Source organism: Sinohyriopsis cumingii, chromosome 14, assembly GCF_028554795.1.
Source record: "Sinohyriopsis cumingii isolate HCF-2022 chromosome 14, ASM2855479v2, whole genome shotgun sequence".
NCBI lineage: Eukaryota > Metazoa > Mollusca > Bivalvia > Unionida > Unionidae > Sinohyriopsis > Sinohyriopsis cumingii.
In genome coordinates, this window is record NC_142974.1 from 102,502,340 (window position 1) to 102,526,575 (window position 24,236).

At 36.2% G+C, this 24,236-nt stretch overlaps 1 protein-coding gene across 15 annotated transcripts in view; it reads right to left on the reverse strand.

Moving 5' to 3' along the window:
- LOC149784510 (potassium voltage-gated channel protein Shaw-like) overlaps positions 1-24,236 on the reverse strand; it is a 167,953-nt gene that overhangs the window by 68,880 nt on the left and 74,837 nt on the right. For 14 of the 15 annotated variants that reach the window (XM_089932600.1, XM_089932599.1, XM_089932597.1 and 11 more), the window contains exon 3: positions 3,005-3,728. In XM_089932600.1, coding sequence (XP_089788726.1) covers positions 3,005-3,526 — 522 coding nt within the window. In that variant the 5' untranslated portion in view covers positions 3,527-3,728. Of the gene's footprint in view, positions 1-3,004; positions 3,729-14,012; positions 14,398-24,236 lie in introns of those variants that run through there. The other variant, XM_089932595.1, reaches the window with a different exon arrangement.

Genomic DNA, 24,236 nt, shown 5'->3' on the forward strand with positions numbered 1-24,236 from the left:
ATGCACAACATGCCTGAAGTTTGAGTGATTTTCCTTTGAATATGCTGTTCAAAATAGATAGGTAGACCATTAAATACTAAAGGATAGGAGAACGATGAAACATTAGGTGAAACAATTAAACCTGAACAATAACAGTCTCACAGATGTATAAGATCATGTTAAATTATTTAAAGCAAATACCAGTCGGTTAGTGTAGAGACATAATTATTCCCAAGACGTAAGACGTTGGATGATATTAGGTAATATATATCAAGTTCTTAATTATTACATATTAAGTCATTAATTAACAAATATTAAGTTCTTAATTAATATTAAGTCACTGATTAATAGATATTAAATTCTTAGTTAATATATATTAAGTCATTGATTAATATATATTAATTTCTTAATTAACATATATTAAGCCATTCATTAATAAATATTATTTCTTAATTAATATATATTAAGTCATTAATTAATAGATATTAAGTTCTTAATTAATATATATTAAGTCATTAATTAATAGATATAAAGTTCTTAATTAATATATATTAAGTCAGTGATTAAAATATATTAATTTCTTATTTAACATATATTAAGACATTAACTAATAGATAATAACTCCTTAATTAATATGTATTTAGTTAATAAATATTAAGTTCTTAATTAATAAATACTAAGTTCTTAATTAATAAATATTAAGTTCTTTATATATATATATATATATATATATATATATATATATATACACTAAATTCTTAATAAATATTAGGTTCATATATATATATATATATATATATATATATATATATATATATATATATATATATATATATATATATAATCGAACTTTACAAGAAATTATTTTTTTAATATATCCAACGCCGTTGTAAATAATATATACTTTCTTGAACTGGCCCCTTCAGGGCGCTAACTGTCAAGTCTTAATATGCTTTTATAGAAACAAGCTGTCCAATTTTCTTCTGATTACCATATTTATAAGTCTAATTGTCAAGTCTATTTGTGTTTTCTAAGAAGCAAACTACCCAAATTTTATACCGATTACCTTATTCATAAGTCTAATTGTCAAGATTATTTGTGTTTTCTTAGAACCAAACTACCCAAATTTTCTACTGATTGCCTTCTTCGTAAGTCTAACTGTCAATTATATTTGTTTTCTTAAAACTAAACAGTCAAAATTTTCAACCGATTGCCTTCTTCACAAGTCTGTTTAAGTTTTTTTGGTACCAAACTGCCCATTGTTTCTACTGCTTACCTTTTTCGTAAGTGTAATCGTTAAGTCTGTATTTGTGTTTCCTCAGAACCAAGTTGTCCAGCATTTCTAATGTTTACCTTCTTCAAATATAGATTAATATCATTGAAAACTCCATGCAAATCTACCACATTGATGTCTACAGTCGTTGACATTTCTTTTAAACGAATCTCTATGAATCGTCTTTAACATTCAGTTTAAAACTTTGCTAATTAACCTTTCTTTTAGGGTATAAATTTTATCGCGAACTGTACATTGTTTTCTAGCGTTGTTCGTTCTGACATAGTATGTATCGTAGTATCTAGATTAATTTAATTAGGTATATCTCAATATATTTAACTATTGATGGTTTTGGCCTTGTAAAACAAAATCAGTTTTAGCAAAAGTAAAGACTGGTAACCAGGTACTAGCCTTCCTGAATTCATTAGTTCCCAAGAAATCAAGACATATAAACAGTTTAATAATTTTGCACCCAGTCAGCAGTGCGGATGGCTTCGGGTGCTGGTTCACCGGTAAACGTTTCTACTCCCTGTGGCCATAAGGCCATGTCCACAACAAAAGTAAGACCGTACGCCTCCAACTCTTTCTTAATTCGTGAGAATTAGAAACCCAGGTAACCAGTCCACCAATCACTAAACGTCACAACGGGTCTCTATATATTGATTTGCAGCTCCCTATAGTTTGTTATCGTCGGCGTAGTTTATAATGTCACGTGGTTAAATATGTAGTATTTAGTCAAATATTTTAAAAAGCACGTTCTTTTGAGATTATTTTATATAACAGAGATACAATTAATTCATTTACCTTAATTTTCTTCACTATTGTTTAATTTTCTCATTTGTTGTCTTTGCATTTTTTAAAGCAAGGAAAAAACCCACAACAAATAATATGCTCTCTGCAGCGCTGGAACCCATATATATATATATATATATATATATATATATATATATATATATATATATATATATATATATATATATATATATATATATATATATATATATATATATATATATATGTTTGTTGATTGGTATACATACACAAAGGACTTTCTTGAAAACACTTCAGTAATTACATTTTATCTTATTGCTGTATTAATTTGTATTATTGCTGCTTAACTGAAGAAAAATTATTACTGAACAATTATAATCTAAAGCATGTCTTCCATGTAGAAGAATCATTTTCTTTGATTGTGTTACTGATTTGTAACTATAATAGCCCATTTTCTGACACAAAAGCACTAAGGGTCTAACAGTATTGATCAAAGCGGTATTTTTACACTTAAAGCTATTCTGTTTTCACATATTTTTATTATCCCCACCCCCTCCATAGGCTGTCCGTCATTGTAGATTGTCAGTGATGAAAACCTGCAGATCTATGAAACATACATGGAGGAGAAAATGTGTAATGAGTAAAGAGAGAAATGCACGACAGCTAAAATAAGAGAAAACATTACTCATGATGAACCTAATGCCACTTCATAGCGCGATGATAAATTGTCACGAGGGATTTCCAAGTACTGCTTTATTAATACTATATTGTGTTTTTCCTCATTCATGATATAAAATGCAATTAAAATTGTTATAAACGCAGATGAATGAAATGTAAACTCGGTCGAAAGCTCAAAACGTGTCTGTCTGTCTGTCTTTCCTTTTCAATATGTGTGTCCATTACTACTAATAGAAAGAAAGAAAATAAAGAAAGAATAAAGCCACATTATGACTGACAACGAGGTCACAGAACGGCACTTACCTTTGCTGCTGAGGATGAATATGGCTCATCAAAAAGGGCCCATATTTTTGGTTGAATTCTTTGCCAACAGCTCAGTTCTCCCGCCTTGTATTCCTCTCCCCAACCGAACTTTTTCATAATATCATCTTCCGTGGGTTTATCTGTGTCTAAATCCAAGCGGTCCAGAATTCCCAGCACATCCTGTGTGTCTCTGTGTGACGTATATGTCATCCAACAACATGGCTCCACTTGATTAGAATCCAGACCCCAAAATTCAAGCTCCTCCTCGAAGAGAGGCCCGCACACATCTGTTGGGTAGTGGAGTTTCCCCGAGCGGTAATAATTGAGAATCTGGGCAAAGACCCCAGGGTGGCGATCAAAGAAGTATTCATTTAATATTGGGTCGTAATTGGCCAGCGCTTCCGTCAACCGGGACAAGCGTGTGGCGGGAATTTTCTTCAAGGTCGCCTTATACGTCTCATGACGTATCCCACCGACGTTTAAAATAACACGGTTATCCGCATCAGCGGCATTGAGATTCATTGCTACACATAGATTGTAAAATCTGATCTTAGTTTGTCATCAGGAATGAAACAGAAGGACAAACAAATCCATATCAGGTTATCATCTACCAAACGGTTGAAAGTTGGAGTCCATATCTAACACTTAATACAAGATAGCGTCAGTAGCCTTATCGGGATACCTTGACTTTCATCGTAATCCTTTAGCATGAGTTCAGCAGCCTCTGAAAGGGAAGGTAGAAGTAGTGTTAGGAAAATCGAACAATCGTTTCATAAATTATTAACATAGAGATCTGTAGTGATATTTACTCATGACAATTTTTTTAAATCGCAAAAAAACAACCAATAATGCTGAACAACGAACATACAAACCCGACTTACGTCGTAAAGAAGCCGTGTCCAATCAGAACCTGAATAAAAACCTTCACACTTTCTTCTTGAACATTCTAGTTTATCAGACAATCCCAACTGGGTTTTAGACGAAAACTTCTTATTATACTTGAGGTTGGGGCGCATTTTTTAAAATAACTTGACATATTCAATTATTTTTTATGAATGTTCGGTTTGGGGATTGGTATTGAACATTGTGACTAAGGAAATTAGCCAAACGATAAACGGCGCCAATTTTATAAATTATAATCATCATTTGAAGAGAGAACGGCTCAGCTGATGCGATGCAATGAGAATTTGTTAGAATTATTGTTGTTGGTGGTGGTATTTTCCCTTCGAGTTCGAAGCTGATCATGACATCACTGGTTTACTGGTGGGGCAGGAGAACAGTCTCATGTCTTGCGCGTAAGTTGGATTTAAGTGAGAGAAAGTTGCGCAGACTCGTCCTCACTCTCTCATCTAGAGCATGTCTCAATCCAGTGGCACGATAGTGTCGAAATATTTGAAGACAGGTCCATATGAAGCGGACGGCCATAGGTGCCTGCACCTCAGCTAAAGCCCTGCGCTGTCACAGATCTTGTCATCGGCCTTCACAGATGGGTCACAAGCATAGCTGAACTGAGTGCACATATGAATAAAATTGACGTACTCGTGAATTAGTTCTAAAAATAATGATAATGTGTGTGTGCGTGCGTATGTGTGTGTGTGTGTGTGCGCGCGCATTACATTAGCATTTCAGAGAGAGAGAGAAAAAAATAGAGATCAAGACAGCGAACTATGCTAAATGGGGATCTCAAAGACATTTTTTTTAATGTGATAATGTAAACAAATTATTTTTACCTATAAGCCTATAAATTGCACACGTAATCAAATTGCATACTGAATATTGCAGGAAGTAGTGGCAACTTATCATTATTAGTTTCAAATAATTTACATTATCAGAAATATCTCATGCATCTTGAGATGCATTTTTGGCTGTTACTTTCCTTTATTTCCTAAATGGAGTGTTAATGCTCTTCACATGTTCGTGCAAATTAGTAGATTGTCACATCGCGGTTTAGAGCCGATGAAGTTATGGACTGTGAATGTAAACGCCAGTCTATGGGCTAGAAAAAAGCATTAATAGCTTTTAAAAAACGAACTGACAGTATCGCATGAAATAATCGCAAGTTGACGGCAATTTGACGTCACGTCTTGAGTAGCGTGCCTTTGAGAAGTATTGCATTTTACGGTCCAACAAAATAAGCCTTGCGTGGCAAAGATGTCTTGACTTGATCTACATCCTTGATCGAAAGCAGTGACGGTTTTGAGGAAAGGAAATGTTATAAGAAGAATCTACGATAAATATGGTTATTATTTTCAAATCTTTCATTTACTTTCGTCAGAAAAAAAAACCCATATCCAAATTTGCTTCAAAGTTATTTATCTTATATATAAGGGTAATATTCTCATATACGTGCTTCCAGGTACGTTGCGATTTTCCTCTCAGTATGCCGCATTCTTTCATTGCTGGGTTACAAGAGTTGGAACCATGGTAACATTCTACTATACTCCACCTTGCAGGTTGTTCAGTGTATAACAGGACCAATGTGCCATCGTGCGTTTGGTACGGGGCGAATAATGGAGCAATGAGCTACGGTGGTTAACTGGTTAGAGTACTGGACTCACAACCGAAAAAGTACGTGTTCAAATCCTACCACATGATCAGCGCACATCTGAATCAGTGGCGATGGCACTTCACTCCAATTGTCTGGCCTTAAAAAAACCTACGTGTGTTACCGTACCATAAAGCAAACTGTAGTATATACCCAGTTCGTGAGACACGACAGGTAATATGCAACAAAAGTTCTTGTCTCTGATCTCACCCGCAAAAATACACTTTAGTCAACTCCAGCCCATTTACCCTTGGCGCATCGTTTGTGGACAACACGCCGAACTACACCCAAGATCACCATGAACTCGGAAGTATATAAGGCACTGACTAGCATTTAAGTAGGATAACGTTTAATGAAATATACTTCGTTTGCTACCCATAATTTCGATGATGCAGCATTTGTAAGAACAGAATTTTGACTGTGTGGAATTTGCAGTAGTATTAGTGCTGGTCGTGTTGGTAGTAATAGTGTTGTTGGTGGTGATGTTGGTGGTGGAAGTTGTTGTTGTATGGTTTAACGCCATTTTTCAGCACAAGATAGGCTATACATGGCGGCCAGTATAATTGGTGGAGGAAGAACCCTGAAAAACCCCGGGAAGAACCACCGACCCACGAGAAGCTACTGGCAGGCTTTCTCACGTACCCACGTTAGCCGAGCCTGAGACTCGAACTCACGCAGAGGTGAGATGGCAGTGATCCGTAACGGTGAGCGCTTTAAACCACTTGGCCACTCGGGGCCCCGGTGGTGGAAGTAGTAGCATTAGTAATGTTAGCAGACGCAGTAGTACTGGTGGTGGTGAGAGTAGTAGTTGCTGTAGTTATAGAAATGGTATTAGGTAGTAGTATTAGTAGTAGTGATGTTGGAAGCAGTCGAAGTAATTGTTGCATAATTAATTGAAGTGGTGTTGGTAAGAGTAGTAGTAGTAGTTGTGGTGGTGGTAGTGATAGTAGTATAATTAGTGATAGCAAAAGCAGCAACAGCAAAACATAATTGTATGTATATTTAATTTAAATTGTGTGCTTAACGTTTAGTCGTGATTGTAACTTAGTTGTAAACAGAATGTTTACGAAGCAATAGTTCAAGACCAGTCTTATTTACAGTTAGACTAGGTTTATCCGTTGGAAATCTTCAAGTTCTATTGCGATGTAGGTCATGTGAAAATGTGTATAAATAGGGATTTGATAAACCAATCATTCATTCCTGTTTCTCATCAGTCTGTGAAAATCCATGACCAGAGTTTGCTCTTCTGTTGCTGACATCAAATATAATTCCAGAGGATTTTTTAAAAATAAATATTTACTGGAATTACTAAAATGCTCATTTACTTTTAGTTTATTGCGGTCTGATTCAAACATATTCTGGGTTGTATCAGTGTTTTACATTAGGGCATTCAAGACTATTGGAATTAATTCGGAATATTCTATATTTTTAGACTTGTGATATGACATTTATGATTTCCTGGGATTTAATTCACAACACTGAAAGTGTCTCCTGAATTTTCACTTTGTATTGTAAAGAAATAAACTGCTTGTTGATTTTACTTAAAACTGTTTGTTTCATTTTCTTTCTGTCACATAATTTAAGACATAGAGTCGGTAACAATTAACCGATACTAAATGGTGTTATGTCAAATGCAAACGTCAAATTAAAACTAAAGACAATAAGGTCAAACGAGAACTCATAAATGTACAATGTAATGTAATAAATACTAAAACTCCGTGAGTTCATTTACGTGAAAGTCCAAATATATTTGTTATACAAGACGTTAGGTATTCAAGTGGCCACTCGTGCTTACTAGTTCCCCAAAATAGTAAATTCATTTTATTTTTAAAAAGAATTGAATACGTGGGAGAAAGAAATAAAGAGTGTAAAGTCACTAACTTACTTACGACGTCAGTGCTTGTGCGAAATCAGTGGATTAATCACTTTCACAGTGGGTTTAATGACCTTTGCCAGCTCATATTCCAATGAACATTGCACTTTAACAAAAAAAACTAGGAGCACTTGTATTTAATTTCAGGTACACCTGAAAACGTACACCGCATAGCCAAACCGATCGGCAAACAGTTCACAAGGTACCATGTCATTTTCACTCTGACTTCATCAACTTGATGAATAAAATAATTAATTTATTTTAATTTGAAAAAAAATAGTTCTGTATTAAGTGATTGGTTTTTTAAAAAAATAGTCCAGTATAATTGATTGGTTTACAAAATAGTTCTGTGTAAAGTGAGTGGCTGAAAAAAAAAGGTTATTGAAAACTGGTTTTTAAAAAATAGTCCTATACAAAGTGATTGGTTTTAAAAAATAGTCACGGATCCAGTGATCCATGCCTATCCATACGATATCTAGTAATTGTAGATTTCCTTTGGAGACAGCAATCTTACGAACAAACAATGTTAAAAAGTTATTAAAGTCCGTTTACTTTACTTCAGTTGCACCAGTACACTCAGTTTAAATTACGTAGTTTTTGTGGCTCGGATTTTGGTGTAGGTAATCTTTAGGGCGAGAACTCAGAACCCAGGAGCGAACCTGGAACCGCAGATGTATCAAAGAAGAATGTTTACGGCTGCGCTATCTGGAACTTACCGTTAAATTTGACCACACGAACGGAAATGAAAGTGATAAGCAAGATAGACACAGTACACCGCTTTCTATTCAGATGGCGCAATTTTTGTCAGAGACACTACTGATGTAACATACGGATGCCTTCTTACGGTACAAAATGACGTCTCTCTGCACCATAGTCACCAAATAAGTGACTCTGCTATCTGGCGATTTACCATCCAATGTTGAATATTACCACTACGCTAACCAACTCTGAGGTCACGTATGTTAGGAGTATCAAATTAGTTCCAAACACGTGGCCCATTACTTGGCTTAGTTCGTGACTTACTGAAGTCAGCCTAATATCTCTTAAAAGTAATTTTAAACCAGCACAATTCGTTCAAAAAATTGAGTTAGTTTGATTTATGCAAAGCGTAAAATTGCCAATGCTTATCGGAGCATTTCCGTTGTAAATTCTTCATTTTCAGAAGTGCGTAGTGTTGCACGTTGTAAAGCCCTTCAATTTCGGAGGTAAGTAAATCTTGCTTGTAGTTCGCAATCCCATACTGTCTAAATAGAAGTGATCGGAATTGAAAACGCCGGCACGGTGAAGTATGGAAATAATGTACCATGCAAATAATGGATACCTTCTTCCGGTAGAAGTAACGTATCAAACAAATAATGAACGCTTACTTCCAGTAAAAGTAAGGTATCATACAAAAAATTGCTGCCTTTTTCCGGTTGAAATAACCTATCATGCAACTAATGGATGCCTGCTTCCGGTGGAAATTACGTGTTATGCAAAGAATTGATGCCTCCTTCTGGTAGAAATAAGTATCATGCAATATATTACATACAGATGTAGCTTTGTTCAATGACCTCAATCAAAATACATTAAACAGTGAAATTCGTCCGTGGGTTCGTCCCAAACAATTCGGCCTGCATCTATCGTGTCTGACCTAATGATTTCGCCTGCATTCAAGGGTTCGGATACTTTGAACACACGAAAACACCACGGTAAATGATTTCACATTAAGATGTGTACAAATCAGTTGGACATAATGCATGAACCCCAAAAAGTTATCAAAGTTTATAGAAGTGTTCTATGCACAATCTTTCAATAAAGTCTGGATTTATTTTGATAAATATAATTATTAAAGACTGCACCTCTTTTAATACCTACATGTATAATTATCAAGATTTGCATTTACGATGCATTCATAATAGAAGACCATAGCGAAAGTGTTAAACAGTTGTTGTACGTTTCTTTGGAAATGTACACTAAAGTTGTGTATAAATTAGTTCAGCACTAAACTCGTTGTTTAATACGTCACCGATTTCATCTTCTACACTAATGAGAACATGGACTAAAACGTGATTATTGCCGTCTAACACTTTGGATTCCGCACGATTCTCACTGTACTTGTCGTCGATACACTTGTTGAATTTGATGATGGCGACGATGACGATGATAGTTATGTGATGGTGGTTTCGGAAGTGTTGGTTTAATTATAGCAACGACGCGAATATTATTGTTGTTCTCTGAACCAACGTTTCGAGAAATTAAGATAGAAATCTGCATCATCTTTATACTAAAGAACACACGGTACTTATCGTACATATAACTGGGAACCAGTCTGGAAATGGGTGAGGTCCACTGGATAGTTTCGTATTTTTAAGGTAGAAGGCATGAACCTAATTATCATAAGCCTAGCACTTATAAAGTCACACAGAACCTAAATCTGTGATGTGGTTTAGATTTGCTTTGAGTTAGGCTTAAAAATGGGTTGGCTTGTTTGGTGACTGCCTGTCGCAGTTAGACTAGAATTGGAGATCAAATGCGTAACTGGGGCTGCAAATGAACAGCCGACTTGGCACACGTATTTATGTATGTATGATACAGAGGTAAATATCCAAAAATCGAGACGGTTGAGGGGTGATGAAAATTATGCTAAGTTGTTATAGTACTAGTGAACTTTATTCATGCTTAAAGCAGATACTGATTCATTTAGCTGCTATGTCACAGGAAAATATTCAAAATAGCTCTTTACTATAAAAAATGAATGTAAAAATGAGTGGTTGGTGGCAGTGTTGGTTGAATATAAAAGCCAACAGTTGTGTAAGGAATTAACCTGATTGCCACAGTCAAAATCTCACATGCATGCTTTCTTCAAAAATCATTCGTTCGTTTTTATTTGCATCTTCAGTGTAAAATTATTCTCATTTTGTCTGCAATATGTCATTGTCGGATGAAAATTCGCCAGATAAATTGTCCAGTGAGCCCTGAGGATAAAACAGAGTAGATATGAGTTTTGCTGGTCACGATTGGTTGATAATGAAAGTTAGATTTTAGTAAAGTTAATCTTTGGCGAGCTTATCCTAGTTGTAACTGCAAAAGAGAGATTGCTTATTGATGGAATTTCAGTTATTTAACAGACCTGAGTTTGAAACACTCGTTACTGATATTAGCACCTGACTCTCTGGTGCGGAATTGTAAGCACGTGTTTCGAACACACGGAGATCCAGAAAATGCCACGGCTCATATAGTTGATGATGATGATGATTATGATGAAGAAGCTGTCAACCAATATGCATCTATACTGATAAAAATAGGTCTGATCATGAGCACTCAAAAATGTAAAGTTATTGAATTTTTAATATCATGGTGTTTGTATAAGTTTACTATGGGAACTTAATTAGTACCGTGAGACATATAGAGCACTGAGAATAAAAAGGCAGCGTCAAGATGCCCAGCTGAAGCTCGTCTAAAAGTCAAGCAAGTACGGTCTGTGTATTTTCATTAGCCATATGGTTCGGAGTCATTCGTCTGAAATCATCACGAGCAAGCTACAGAAAAGGCAATGGTTCTGCAAATCTTTTAACAAGAGCGATTGTAGGAGTGTGTTCTGTTTACGTTATGTTGCTTTCTCGCGAGATTTGCCAATTGGAACTGGATATGTTTGCATAAAGAGATTGAAATTGCAGGCGTCGTGAAAGTGCTTTTGAATTACACCAATATCATATTGATTTGGTACTCACTCATACGTGTGCCACTCATGGCCGTAGATAATACTTGAAAATTACCGTACAAGCTCCAATAGTTGCTTAGATCGATACAAAATGGGTTGAAGAAAGATACTTTGCATCATGTGTGCTTCTCTGTGTGTGTGTGTGTTACAAATTAGGATTTGTTAATATAACTATGGACACACATCGAATTGTCCTCTGTTTTAAGTTATAAAAGAGTTGGAGGCCATCGTAAATATCCTTACTTTTCTCCATTCAATGGTGTGGGTTATTCTGGCTATAAGAGAACTCGGCAATCGATGGATGGACGCAAGTACACACATTTTGACGTATGGACTGACGGACATGACCTATAATAAAAATATCCGAAAAGTTCGACTGGCATTGTAATATTTCTTCCTTCCATACTTATTCCTCGTCCATGGATGGTAAAGTCTCCATGAACAAATTCCTCTCTCTAAAGATAGATTTACGCACGGCTCTAGCTCACGGAGTGCGAAACAAACAAACGTTTCCTAGAGTAAGTTTTCTGTAGAGTCAGAGAGTTATAATTGTACCCTGGAAACGCCTAAAATGCAGGAGCCTTTAAGACCTCGTTCATATGGCCACCCCTCGCCTACTTGTTCAGGCTCCCCCAATCACACCCCGAACTGTATTTCTGTACCCGCCACTACTTATCTACAATAATAATTAAGATCAATTTAGCATCCTAGACACAATGTAGCATGATGCATTATACGGTCTTATACATGAACCTCTAAAATAATTACCATATATTTAATATCCGAAACATAATGTAACAAAGTTTTTTTTTACTTCGTCTAAATTTCTAAAAAAGATCCTTAACGTTAACTGACAACTTATAAAATCATCAACTCAAAAAACCTTCTTGGGTATCATGAATACTTAATAACTGCTGCAAAATTCAAAGGCTTTATAAAATAATTAGGTTGTCTTAGACCGGATATTAAAGAATAATTAACACCTAATATGGATCAAACACATAATGTGACACAGGGTTCTATATCTTCGTCTTAACGGCATTCGTCATAAAAGCAGTTAACAATGACAACTTAAGTAATCATCAAAGACATGATGTAACTCGGGATTCTATCGCTTCGTCTTAAATGCATTCGTCTTAAAGGTAGTTAGCACTGACAAATTAAATAATCATCAGTTAAAGAGACTGTTAGGTGCTCATGAAGAAGTAACGGTTACTACAAAACTGAAAGAACTGAATATTGCGCAGTAATCTAAGTTATTTAACAGAAGTGTAGCTTAAACTAATGCTGTAGAAAATATTCCTTAGTAAGCAAATGAATCCGCACGCACAAACAAATACATTTACTTATGCTCGGAATCTGGAGTAAGAATTGAACTTAAATCTTTGACCATTATGAAGAATAGAATACGATGACATTCACAATCATAATTAACATTTAACTCCAAATTTAGCAAAGCAGTTGTTACTGAGATCATTTTGAAGTAATATTCTCTTTCCAAATTATATGTATTTGATCAGACCACAGGTGCTGCGCTTATCTCTTGATGGCATTGTGGTATATCATTTACAACCACTTCTGTGCGTGCGTTGCTTAAATTACCGCCTCATTTAAATGCCTGTCGAATATTTTTGTTAAAAAACTGGTCTTTTTACTTATTGGTTTTCGAGATACCTGAGTGCCATTTTTTTTTTTTTGAATAAATGACAAGAATCTGGTCGATTCCACGTAAATCCAGTGGTAATCACTTAAATTCGAGGCTCTATAGTGGAATGTAGGTATATCGTGGAATAAAAGAATACAGGTTATTTAGAATTTTTCTCCCATAATTCCTTGAAATAAGGCTCCCATAAATGAAAATTGGATTCCTATTATGCCTCTGTATATTGTATTTAGATAACAGCTCATGCATCGGTTTTGAATGCTACCTTTAATTGGAACTGCTTTTGTTATTGTGATAAGTTTTATACTTACACAAATACACCTGGATAAAATTAAATTTCCTACACCTTGATTCTTGGGCAAATAGCATAGGTCAAAATTAATCCAATCGAAACCAGACTAATGAAATATAATCTGATGTTAAATAAATAGAGAAATCTTTATGTCAAAAATTTTGAATAAAAGGAAGAAAATGAAAGAAAAAATACGCCTATAGCTGAGCGGAAATAGCACGCGTATCGAAAATGACATCTTGTCCGAAACGCTGCGCGCATGCCCTTGTTGTATTCACTTTTGAATCATTTAGTATCTGCTGCTTTATAATGATCTCACCCAAGATTGACTAAGCCTTGTCTCTATTATGGGTCAAAATGCTGAGACTCAACAATTAGTGCGAAATATTCGTTCCTTAAGGTAGCAAAATATAGTGTCTGGGAAAATAGAGACAGTTTACTCTGAAAGTTAGGTACATCCATGATGTCATACATAATTACCTAACTGCCTTTCCAGTTTAAGGTTCGAGGTATATACGTACATTTTCGTTAATGATATCCCTTGTCAAAACTAAATAAACCCTGACTGCATTAGATGCAGATTTGTTATTTTCTTTATTTTCTTGACAAAAGTTTCATTAATTCATTTTCTTTTGACTGTTTAGTTCACCACAGAAGACTCTCTCCCCCCCCCCCCCCCGCATTTGTTCAGTCACATTCATGCACAACCGGAATAATGAGACAAATGAACAAAGAAAATACCGGGAAAAGTATGAAGGAAACTGCGTGGAAAATGCATGGAAACCTATCACAATAATAATAACAGCATTGAAACCTGTGATAATAATAACAATAGTATGGAAACGTATGACAATAATAATAATAATAATAATAATAATGCTGAGACCTATGACAATAATAACTATAGCATGTATAAGTTTCAGATTACTTACATTCGTAAACTATGTCGAATGTCTCGTACAATTCCATGCATTGTCTGTCTGAGGTATTAACCGTCCTGCAGTTGTTCGATGTAGACAACTGTGCACTTAATAATTGTTTCATAACCGTTAACTATGTTTTCAGTCTTGCAATGAGGTCCTATATACTATGCTTGCAGTCTTGCAACTCGGTCCTGACTACTAAGTTTGCAGTCTTGTGACGAGGTCCTGTCTACTATGCTTGCTGTCTTGAAGAACGGTCCTATCTTCTAGGTTTGTAACGCGGTACTGTCTACCACGGTTGCAGTCTTGTAACGCGGTCCTGTCTACTATGTTTGCTGTCTTGTAGCGCGGCCCTGTCTACTATGTTTGCAGTCTTGTAACGCGGTCCTATCAAAAGCTGTTCAACAACAGTATAGATTATCGTGTAAAATGCTTTCAAATCGTTGCTATTTCAATCTGACGCGAGACAGCTTTTGTACAAAATGATAATTGAGGAGGTTATCTTACAAGAATAAATCAAATAACAATAAATGTATGTATATGATATGCCTTGCCTAAATAACACCTAAATCGTTTTCGAAACAATATACAGCACATTTTATCTCAGCCATCTGGTACTGATCGGATCGTATTATTCGTCTATACAGAATACGAAAAACAACAAAAATATAGATATCAAATTGCATCACACGTGAACTGGATATAGCACACCTTCCTCTGTCAGTCAATGCGCCACAGAAGAGTCACCTCTATCAATCAGTGTATCACTTGTATAATTATAGCGCCACACGCACAGCTTGCAGAAAATATTTATCTGTATTGACCCACGCGCTACACGTGCATCTTACATAGCATATTTGTCTCTATCAAGCAATGTGCCACATAAACAGCTTATAATCTGCATTATTTTCTATTAATCAGTGCACCACACGTAGTTTACATAATACATTTGTCTGTATCAATCAGTGCGCCACACGTACTGCTTACATAATATATCTACTTCATTTACATCATCTGAAAAACCCATAATACCAGGATGACTTGTTTGTCTAATTTGGTCGTATTCTGATGGGCTGTTTGGGGAACAAATTATTTAAAATATTTTCCCTCTATTTTTAGTAATGCTGGCAACAAGTGATGGCGAACAGGCATTACCTCTATCAAGCTGAAAGGTTTTCATGCTAAGATGATTTATGTGAAGGTTTGTTAAATTATATTAGATGGTATTGACGATTTTGTCTCTTACTGGTTCTTCTAATTTTAGTAACGGCAGACATATTGATCGATGATCAACATCATTTGTGTAAACGAAAAATGCCTTCAGGCCAGAATGCTTTCCCTTGAATTTCACTAAATTCTGTTTAGCGGTTTTTAAAAAGAAGTCGTTTAAAGGTTCTACTTTTTAATAATATATGTATTGATAGATCATCATAATATTGATAGATCATCATAATATATGCCATATTTGGCTGAAACTAGTGGTGCAATATTTTTGAGTATGTTGAAAATACGAGATGTTAACAGATGACAGACGGTTGTTTTATTTCTACTTTGAAAACGATTGCCGTATTTGTTTGCGGATAGAAATCAGTTGCATAAAGCTGAATGGCCGTTGTGAATACTTTCTATCAAATTTGATCATGTTCTGTTGGGTGGCGATTTTGATTAGATGTCATTTTCAGATTTTACTTTTTTCAGTAATGGTTTCCATATCAGATGGCATATCGGCATTATTTGTTGACTAATTAAAGTAGAGGTTTACCGAAGTATTTTTTCTGATGGTACGTTCCACGGTACTTTTTTCATTGAACCGGTACGTCGGCAGGTTCTGTCTGTTAGGAATGCACGAAAATTCCTGGTGAATCGTGTTACGACCTTAATGATATTAACAGCATGTTTTCATTCATGACACAATAGTTCAAAACATTAACTCTTTTTACAAAACGGTTACATCTGTCACAAATTAATGGCGAATATTATAAATAGAATTCTATTTATGGTGCTTTAATCACATGTTTGACACGTGTCACTCATGCCAATGCGGTGGCCAAATGGAATGTTGTGAAACATATTCGGGCCAAGCAAAAATTTCGGATTAAAAAACCTCAAAACAATATATAAAAAAGCAAAAACAGAAACACATGCCTTGTTTTAGTTATTTACAAGAATATGTGAATGTGTTCAGCATATGTATTCCTTTCTATGACTGTGAATCAGCCAAAGATTTGCAGAAGCGCGCATGTTTTCTTTCTTATGTTTAGATAATTTGTGGAGTCCCCAAAATATGTTGTCGTTTGTTTTAGTAAGTGTGTTTTATATTTACTTGCCCTTTTTAATAAACATCTTACCGGTTGTTGGCATCCCACTAAAGGTTATTAAATAGATAGTGTTGCCAGAAAAATGTAGGCTTCGGAATCAATCGACTATTTAATGTCAGAACGATGTCTTTCACGGTATCATCAGCTGTGCAAGACTGATCACCCCATTTAGTTACTAATTATACAACATTAAGCATACACATAGCAAATTCATCTAATATATGGTACTAGCCATTTAAATTTTTGGAAGGGTGGGGCTGTGATTTTCTTTTGAGCTAAAATATTTTATTTTATTTTATCTCAGGACAATTAATATTTTTTTCTCCAAATAATATGATGGATATAACATAGTATTATTTTGCTATATACCAGAGCAATGTATTTATCCAGCTATTGACAGGCGGAAATTAAACAAAATTTGTCAGGCACCTGTCCCAGAACATTTAATTGTTTGGTCCCTAATGTAATTGCATTATACCGTGGTATGTATCGCGGAACGTTCAGAAATAACGTGGTATCCAGATCTAATTGAAACGTTTACATGCGAGGATGTTAAGATTGGTTGGAATTATTCGGGCTGATTTTGAGAACAAGATACGGACTCCGGACGAAGGAACTACAAGCTCTCTTGGTATTTGCAGCCAGGTGAGGTAAACACTGAACCACAACAAAATAACAATTAGAAAATATATTATGGCAACATCTCTAGCGGGTGGAATCTGTAATAGCATTATTATATTTGTACTTAAATATGAAGCCAAATGTGAGTTCAATTTCAGGTTTGTTCCCCGTTCAGATAACAAAAGCATGATGCATACACATGGATTCTGAAAACAACACAAACTCAGATAATGTTAAATTTCAATTCAAAATTTCAATTCAATTTTTCTTAAGATATTGCTTATAGATAAAGAGCCAAGTGCTTGCTCTATCGGTCTCCGTCTTGAAAGAATCTTATTTTTTGGGTCCTTGGGGACAGACCATTTAATTCGTGGGAAACGGATTTTTTAATTCCGAATATGACACTTTTTTGTTTTACCAAATGGTGATTTTTATAACTGAAATGATGTACAATGAGTAAGATTATTTTCTCAAATGCATCAGAAAATGAGTACACTCTCAAAATTTTCTGGGAACCTGAAGTTTTGTTTAAAATAACGTAGGCCTTCGTACCCTATCCCCCCCAAAAAAACAAACAAACAAAAAACAAACAAAAAACAAACAAACAAACACATACCGTATATGGTTGATCGCTTAAGGAATATGTGCACCGGAGACCTATATCGTTTATCATATTCTCCACAGAATGAGCATTGTTGCCAATTCGGTCCTGCACAGTGTAATTAGTTTGGTGCCTGTAATTGACGCTTATTTTAAGAAATGTAACGCAACGATGCTTTCATAGTTGCACCCATGGTGTTACACGATGCATTCATTCATAGTTACAGACGTAGGAGGAAGGCAGTTGTCCACACCTATCACTTCAACTTTGATTCTGCCCCACCCATCCCACCGCCATGGATAAATTCCTGCTGACGCCCATGGTTATACCACTCGCCACATTTCTCCTGCTATAAACTCAAGGCACGAGATAACTACGATGTTTGCAGCTCTCATGCTGCCGATGATAAGACCGACTAGATCCTCCAAAAAAGCTACGAACAGATGAAACGATCCGTCCCTCCACTTCCTTGTAAATCTTGTGGGGTGTTATCGCAAGCGCTACTGGAGGTCCCACTAATCAAGGCTAAACGTCTCTCCTTCTCCTTTGAAATACCGCATGTATATTTCTTGTTTCGTTAGTTACCTCCATATAAGTCTGTTTTATAATCAGATTTATAGTTTTAGATAACTGTTTTACAGAGTGCCTCTCATAATCTACGCCACCCACACAACCACTTAATCTGGACAGCATCGGCCATTAATCACAATAATTACACGGAATAAAAGCCTTTGGTACATCCGTGCATCATCAATTGGTTCTGATGAAAGATGGCAGTAATGTGTGACGTTTTTCTGCTCTATCTCCACCCACAAACCCTAACAACAAAGATCTTAAAAGAACTGAAGAAACATCCACACAGCTCTAACTTCAGTCTGATATAATGAGGAATTGAAATGGGCGGAAGTTATCCCTTCGAGACCTGTGGAACATTATGAGAAACTGAACTGGGTGGAAGCAGCTCCTTCGAGACTTGTGGGATATAATGAGGAATTGGAATAGGTAGGAGTTCCTTCTTCGAGACTTGTGGGATATAATGAGGAATTGGAATAGGTAGGAGTTACTTCTTAGAGACTTGTGTGATATATTGAGGAATTGAACTGGGTGTGAGTTACCACATCGAGACTTGTGGGAAATGAGGAATTTAACTGGTGGGAGTTACCCATTTCGAGACTTGTGGTACATAATGAGAATTGAAATGGGTGGAAGATGCTCCTTCGAGACTCATGGAAATGAACTGGGTGGAAGGACCAATTCGAGATTAGGGAGACATAACAAGGAATTGAACTGGGTGGAAGTAGTTACCTTTTTGAGACTCGTAGGACATAATAAGGAACTGAACTGTGAGAAAGCCACCACTTGAAGACTAGTGGAGCATATCAAAGAATTGAACTGGGTGGAAACTACCCCTTTGAAACTCGATGGACATAACAAGGTCTTGAAATGAGTGGAACCTACCCTTTTAAGACTCGTGTGTATACAGACTGATGCTTCATGTATGACCACAATGAGTCCGCATGTGATGAACTGCCAGAGAGTCACTGCAGAGATGAACAACCAAAGATAAAATGTTCTAAGATGTATGTTTGGTACATATATATTTGTAGCATTATAAAGGAGAGTAAAACATTCGGTTAAACACCATATCTTACTCGAGAGCTACTCAATGAGGCTTGTCATATGAATTTCCAAAATAATTTTCTTCAAACATAAATAACGTTAAGGACGCTTAGGATAAATAGGCTACAGTCGCCCTCGGAAGACAAACACACGTGATTCCCTTTCTGCTAGAGCAGGAAAGACAAAAATGGGATTTGAATGTTTTATAACATCGAGTACGTTAAAGTAGCCAATATCTTATTTATTTAATACGAACCAGTCGCAGCCAGGTATGTATTACAATGGTATTAATAGTAGTCACTACATCTGCAGGCTCTTTTACACTGTAGCCAGTTCCTACTTCACATAACCACTGCATTGTTCCATTTGTCGTTGACAATCGTTGTATGATCATTCTCATATTAGGGTCTGCATGATTAGGCAAAAGTCATTCTCTCATTAGAGGAGGCCGTACAGATAAATTTCACCGACATGCTAACCACTAAAATGGTGACACGACACCTATGGGTTTCTTACTAAGAAATTTGGTTAAATCAAAGCCAGGAAGTTGACTTCTTTCTTTCTTTCCTTTCTTTCTTTCTTTCTTTTAGTTGTAAATGAGTCTACGTTATCCAGAGTTGTTGACATATCATATTTTTATCTTTGGTTTACGTTTATAAAGTTGTTGAGCTGACGACTGTACTTTGGATAAAATTGCGTATGAATACCTCTGCTATTAAAGAATCTGATCCGCAAGCCCTTATGCCACAACCCGGATATACATTTGGTGTGGTGCCATACAGAAGGGCTTTAATGTAAATATTGCCAACAACATCTCGGTTGTTGGATGGGAGCCCTAAATCTATTCCTTTGTATCACTGAAAATTATGGGATGTATGCCTATATAACACAGACGTTTTCTTGTTAGTTCGTTGCGTTCTTCCATTAAACAAGGGAGTAGTCCAATAACATTCATTCACAAAGTCAATTTTTGGTTGTATCTGGGGATTAGTTTCACGATAGCTTCCATGCGAAATTTCACACAACATGTTTTATTTCACTCCGGTTAATTGACGTTTTCTACCGCTCTGGTAATTTTCAATCCATATTGCAGCTAATATATGATATAATTCTTCTTCCGTTTCCAGCAAGACACACCTTGATCCACTACAATCGAATTGCTTATATTGTATTTGAAAAGCAACCTCAACCCTGATGTAATTAACAGAAATAGAAGTTGACATCTAAAGTATAGCTTTCTCTTTTAATGCAGCGTCTTGGTCTTGGTGTCCACTTTGTAGTTGTATACATGATACTGTACTGATTTTAAAAGAAGCTCAGTTGTTGTGTGCAAAACTCGTTTGGGTCACAATTATTTATGTTTCCGTCACAAGAGTTGTGTAACAAAATATAACGCTTGGACTATATTTTTGATCCATTTATAAGTGGATACCTCCAACAGATGTATGAACGTGTGTGATTTTCCATTTCTAATCTTTCTCACTTCGATACATTTGGAACTTCTAGGTCATTCCAATGAATCGTACCTCAAATGTTTGCAGATAGCTGACATTCGGACCACCTCAGTTATTTACGACAAAAGGATTGACCGAAACGTTTCAAATGCGTCGAACTATATTTTATTTGAAAATTCTCTGACATTACAGTATAATCTGCCGCGGTGTATAAAATAAATTGCGGCTTCCGGCGAACAATATGTATGATGTTTCTGTAAAGTACTTCGCCGACATACATTGTTGATAGACCTAGGTACCACGAAAACGTTTGCACCACGGTAGTCTGCACATGCCGCGATACGTACCACGGTATTCCGCAATTATATTAGGAACCAACGTTTACATATTCTAGAAAAGGGATCAATCACTGTTTTAATGAAATAAGTTCCCTCTGTCAATAGCTGGGAAAATATCTTCAGCTAATCTCATGAAAATAACAGCATATCGTATCCATTGCCATATTTGAAAATATTAATTCACTTGAGATAAAAAATGGATCCCAGCTCAAGAGAAAATCAGTCCTCCCCCTCCAATTACTTAACTGTAGATGAATGTTTTCTTTGTGTATGCTAATAGTTGTATATGTTATAATGTAACAATTAGTAATCTAAATACTATGACGCACGATGATTAAGTTTGCAGCACTGCTGACGTCCTGTGCAAGGCGCTGTCCTGACGTTAAAAAGCTTGTCGATGAAAATGGAAAATGTTGATACTGACGCCGACAATATACTAGCTACACTACTGATATATTTGATAAGAGAAACTGAGTGTATTGCCAACACCCGGGCAAGGCATGTATCAGAGAGAGAGAGAGAGAGAGAGAGAGAGAGAGAGAGAGAGAGAGAGAGAGAGTAAACATCCAGTAAACATAAATCAAACTTATTCAACAAACGAGAAAATATTTAGTGGACTTAAGAAAATACGTAACATTCAAAGAGAGAACAATTGCTCTCCTTAAATTCTAAGGAAGATTCGCAGCCTTACAAAGGAATGCATGTACTTAATACATTAACACGCGCTGGTAAAGAACTACAAGATCCCATTTGGCCACCATGTTTCCCTACGTGACACGTGTCAAACATGATTAAAGGACCATAAATAATAATTAATTTGTGACAAATACCACTTTTTTGTACACACAAAAAAAACATCTTTTTTTTAAATCTGAATTATATTGTCATGAAAAATTAGAACATCCTGTTCATGTAATTAAATTCGTAACGAGATTACTCGGGAATTTCCGTACATTTTTTACTGGCGTAAACTACCGACGTACCGGTGCAGAGAAAATGTACCGAGGTATATACCATCATTTAAAAAAAAAATCGCGGTAAACTGGTATATGGGTAAAACCGCGCACATGTAATAGAGGCATACTTTTGTAATGCAGAAATAGCAGAGGTTGTCTGAATAGATTTGCTAATACAATCTGTCTTGCTAGGTATCCTCCAACCGAAGGACTAGATCTTCCTTTCTGAAAGACAATGTAACAAACGTGACTGGATGGGACATGGTGCTACATGTCTGCGGCATGATGCCCCAGTGCTAGGCATCACTATAAACTGCCATACTGCAGGCATCGTAGCGATATGACTGAGAAATTGTTAAAGGTACGTTAACTATCCAAATCACACACACACACACACACACACACACACACACACACACACACACACATCTTGGTCCATGAGAACAAACTAGGTTTCGTTAAAAGTCTATTTTCGAAAACCTAGTGTTTATATAAACATCCGTTTGGAACGAGCAGAGATAAAACAATTTAAGATGGTCACTCCATTATGAGGAATAGTGATAAGATTTTCAAGATGGCACCATAGTGCCATGGTGATAATACACGACGTAAGATCATAACGATTTTTAATTTAGAACCAACAAGGCATTTAGGAAGTCTAGTGTTCAAAAATCCATGTTGATACATCTTTCCGTTTGACAGGTTTAACATCAACACTATTTTCAAGATGGCTGGCATGGCGGCCATATTGATAACAGATGCTTACTGTTTCCACTTAATACGGACTAGATATCATATAAAGTCTTCCAGTACAAACCCAACATTAATACGATCATTGATTTGGGAGAAGTTAACGATATCAAGATTATCAAGAAAGCGGCACCGACAGCCATATCGGAAGTGTGAGCGGCACCATGTTCCCATAGGAGCAACTATGAAGCATAAGAAGTCTTATGGTGAAAATTCCGTGTCGATATGACTTTCTCTTTATCAGGGGTAGTAATAATAGCACTTTCAATATGGCCAATATGGTAGCCGCATTGGACATCAGATTGGCATTATTTCCATTACGAACCAAGAGGACGTCGTAATTAGTGTCTTAGTGAGAATTGCTATGATCCTCTTTTCAGGAGAAGGAGCGATAATAACTATTTCAAGATGACATATTAGAAATCAGATCCGCTCCATATTCAGTTAGAATCAATTAGACACAATTGGAATTCTTCTGATGAAAACTCCATTTCAGTATGACCTTCCGTTCAGGAAAGAATATGGACAACATGATTTTCAAGATGGCTGTATGAGCAGCTATATTAGACGTCAGATCTGCACCATTTTTACTGACCTCCGAACAGACATCAGCAGAAGTTGCTTTTGGTAAACATCTCATGCTGATATGACCGCTCATTCAGGAAAAGTAACCATAACAAGATCTTCAAGATGGCTACCATGGCAGCCATTTTGGATATCCTAGTGACATCATTTTCACTTTGGATAAACTAGACCAGGGATCTCAAACTCAAACCACCCCAAGGGCCGCATGAGGGCATTTTCAATGGCTCAAGGGTTGCGCCACCTTTATCTCTCATGACATCATGTGACGGCAACCAAACCATCTGATGAATCCGTGCGTAAAGTTTCACGGCTATCCTACAAGTAGCTTTGGGTACGGGGCGGGGGGGTAGGGGCGAGGAGAGAGAGAGAGAGAGAGAAGCGATAATAAACTTGTGGTAACCAGTGAACCAAAGACCATCCCATAAGCTCTTCTTGTCTATTACCAGCAGAGATAAAACCAAATCTACTAATCTTATTTTTGTTTGAAGTTTCTGATGATGAGTTATTGTGTACGTGCAGTGGAGGAAAAATCTTTGTTATGTAACAGACTACCCATATCTTGTTCCCTCAGTATGGCCGAGACTATTAAGGTCCATCCGCCATATTGGAATTCATTACAAATTTGTAGTCTGGTACCCTGCATGTTTCAATACTTTCTTTAATACAGTGAAGATCGCCAGGTACCAAGCTATTGATACATAGGTACATAATGGACGTAATGGGTGTGTAAAGTTGTTTGTGCACGGACTAACTATATACTGTGCATGCAATAAAATCTATATTTTTGGAAAAGTTGAGACAAAAAAGTATACCTGAACGTCACATGAAACTGACACTGACTGCCAATAAAGAACTTTTCTTCTTGTCGGATATATATATATGTGTGTGTGTGTGTGTGTGTGTGTGTGTGTGTGTGTGTGTGTGTAAGGGGAAAAAACTGAGCAATCATATTCATTCCGATTTTGGAGTCATTCTCATTTCTTGTGTTCC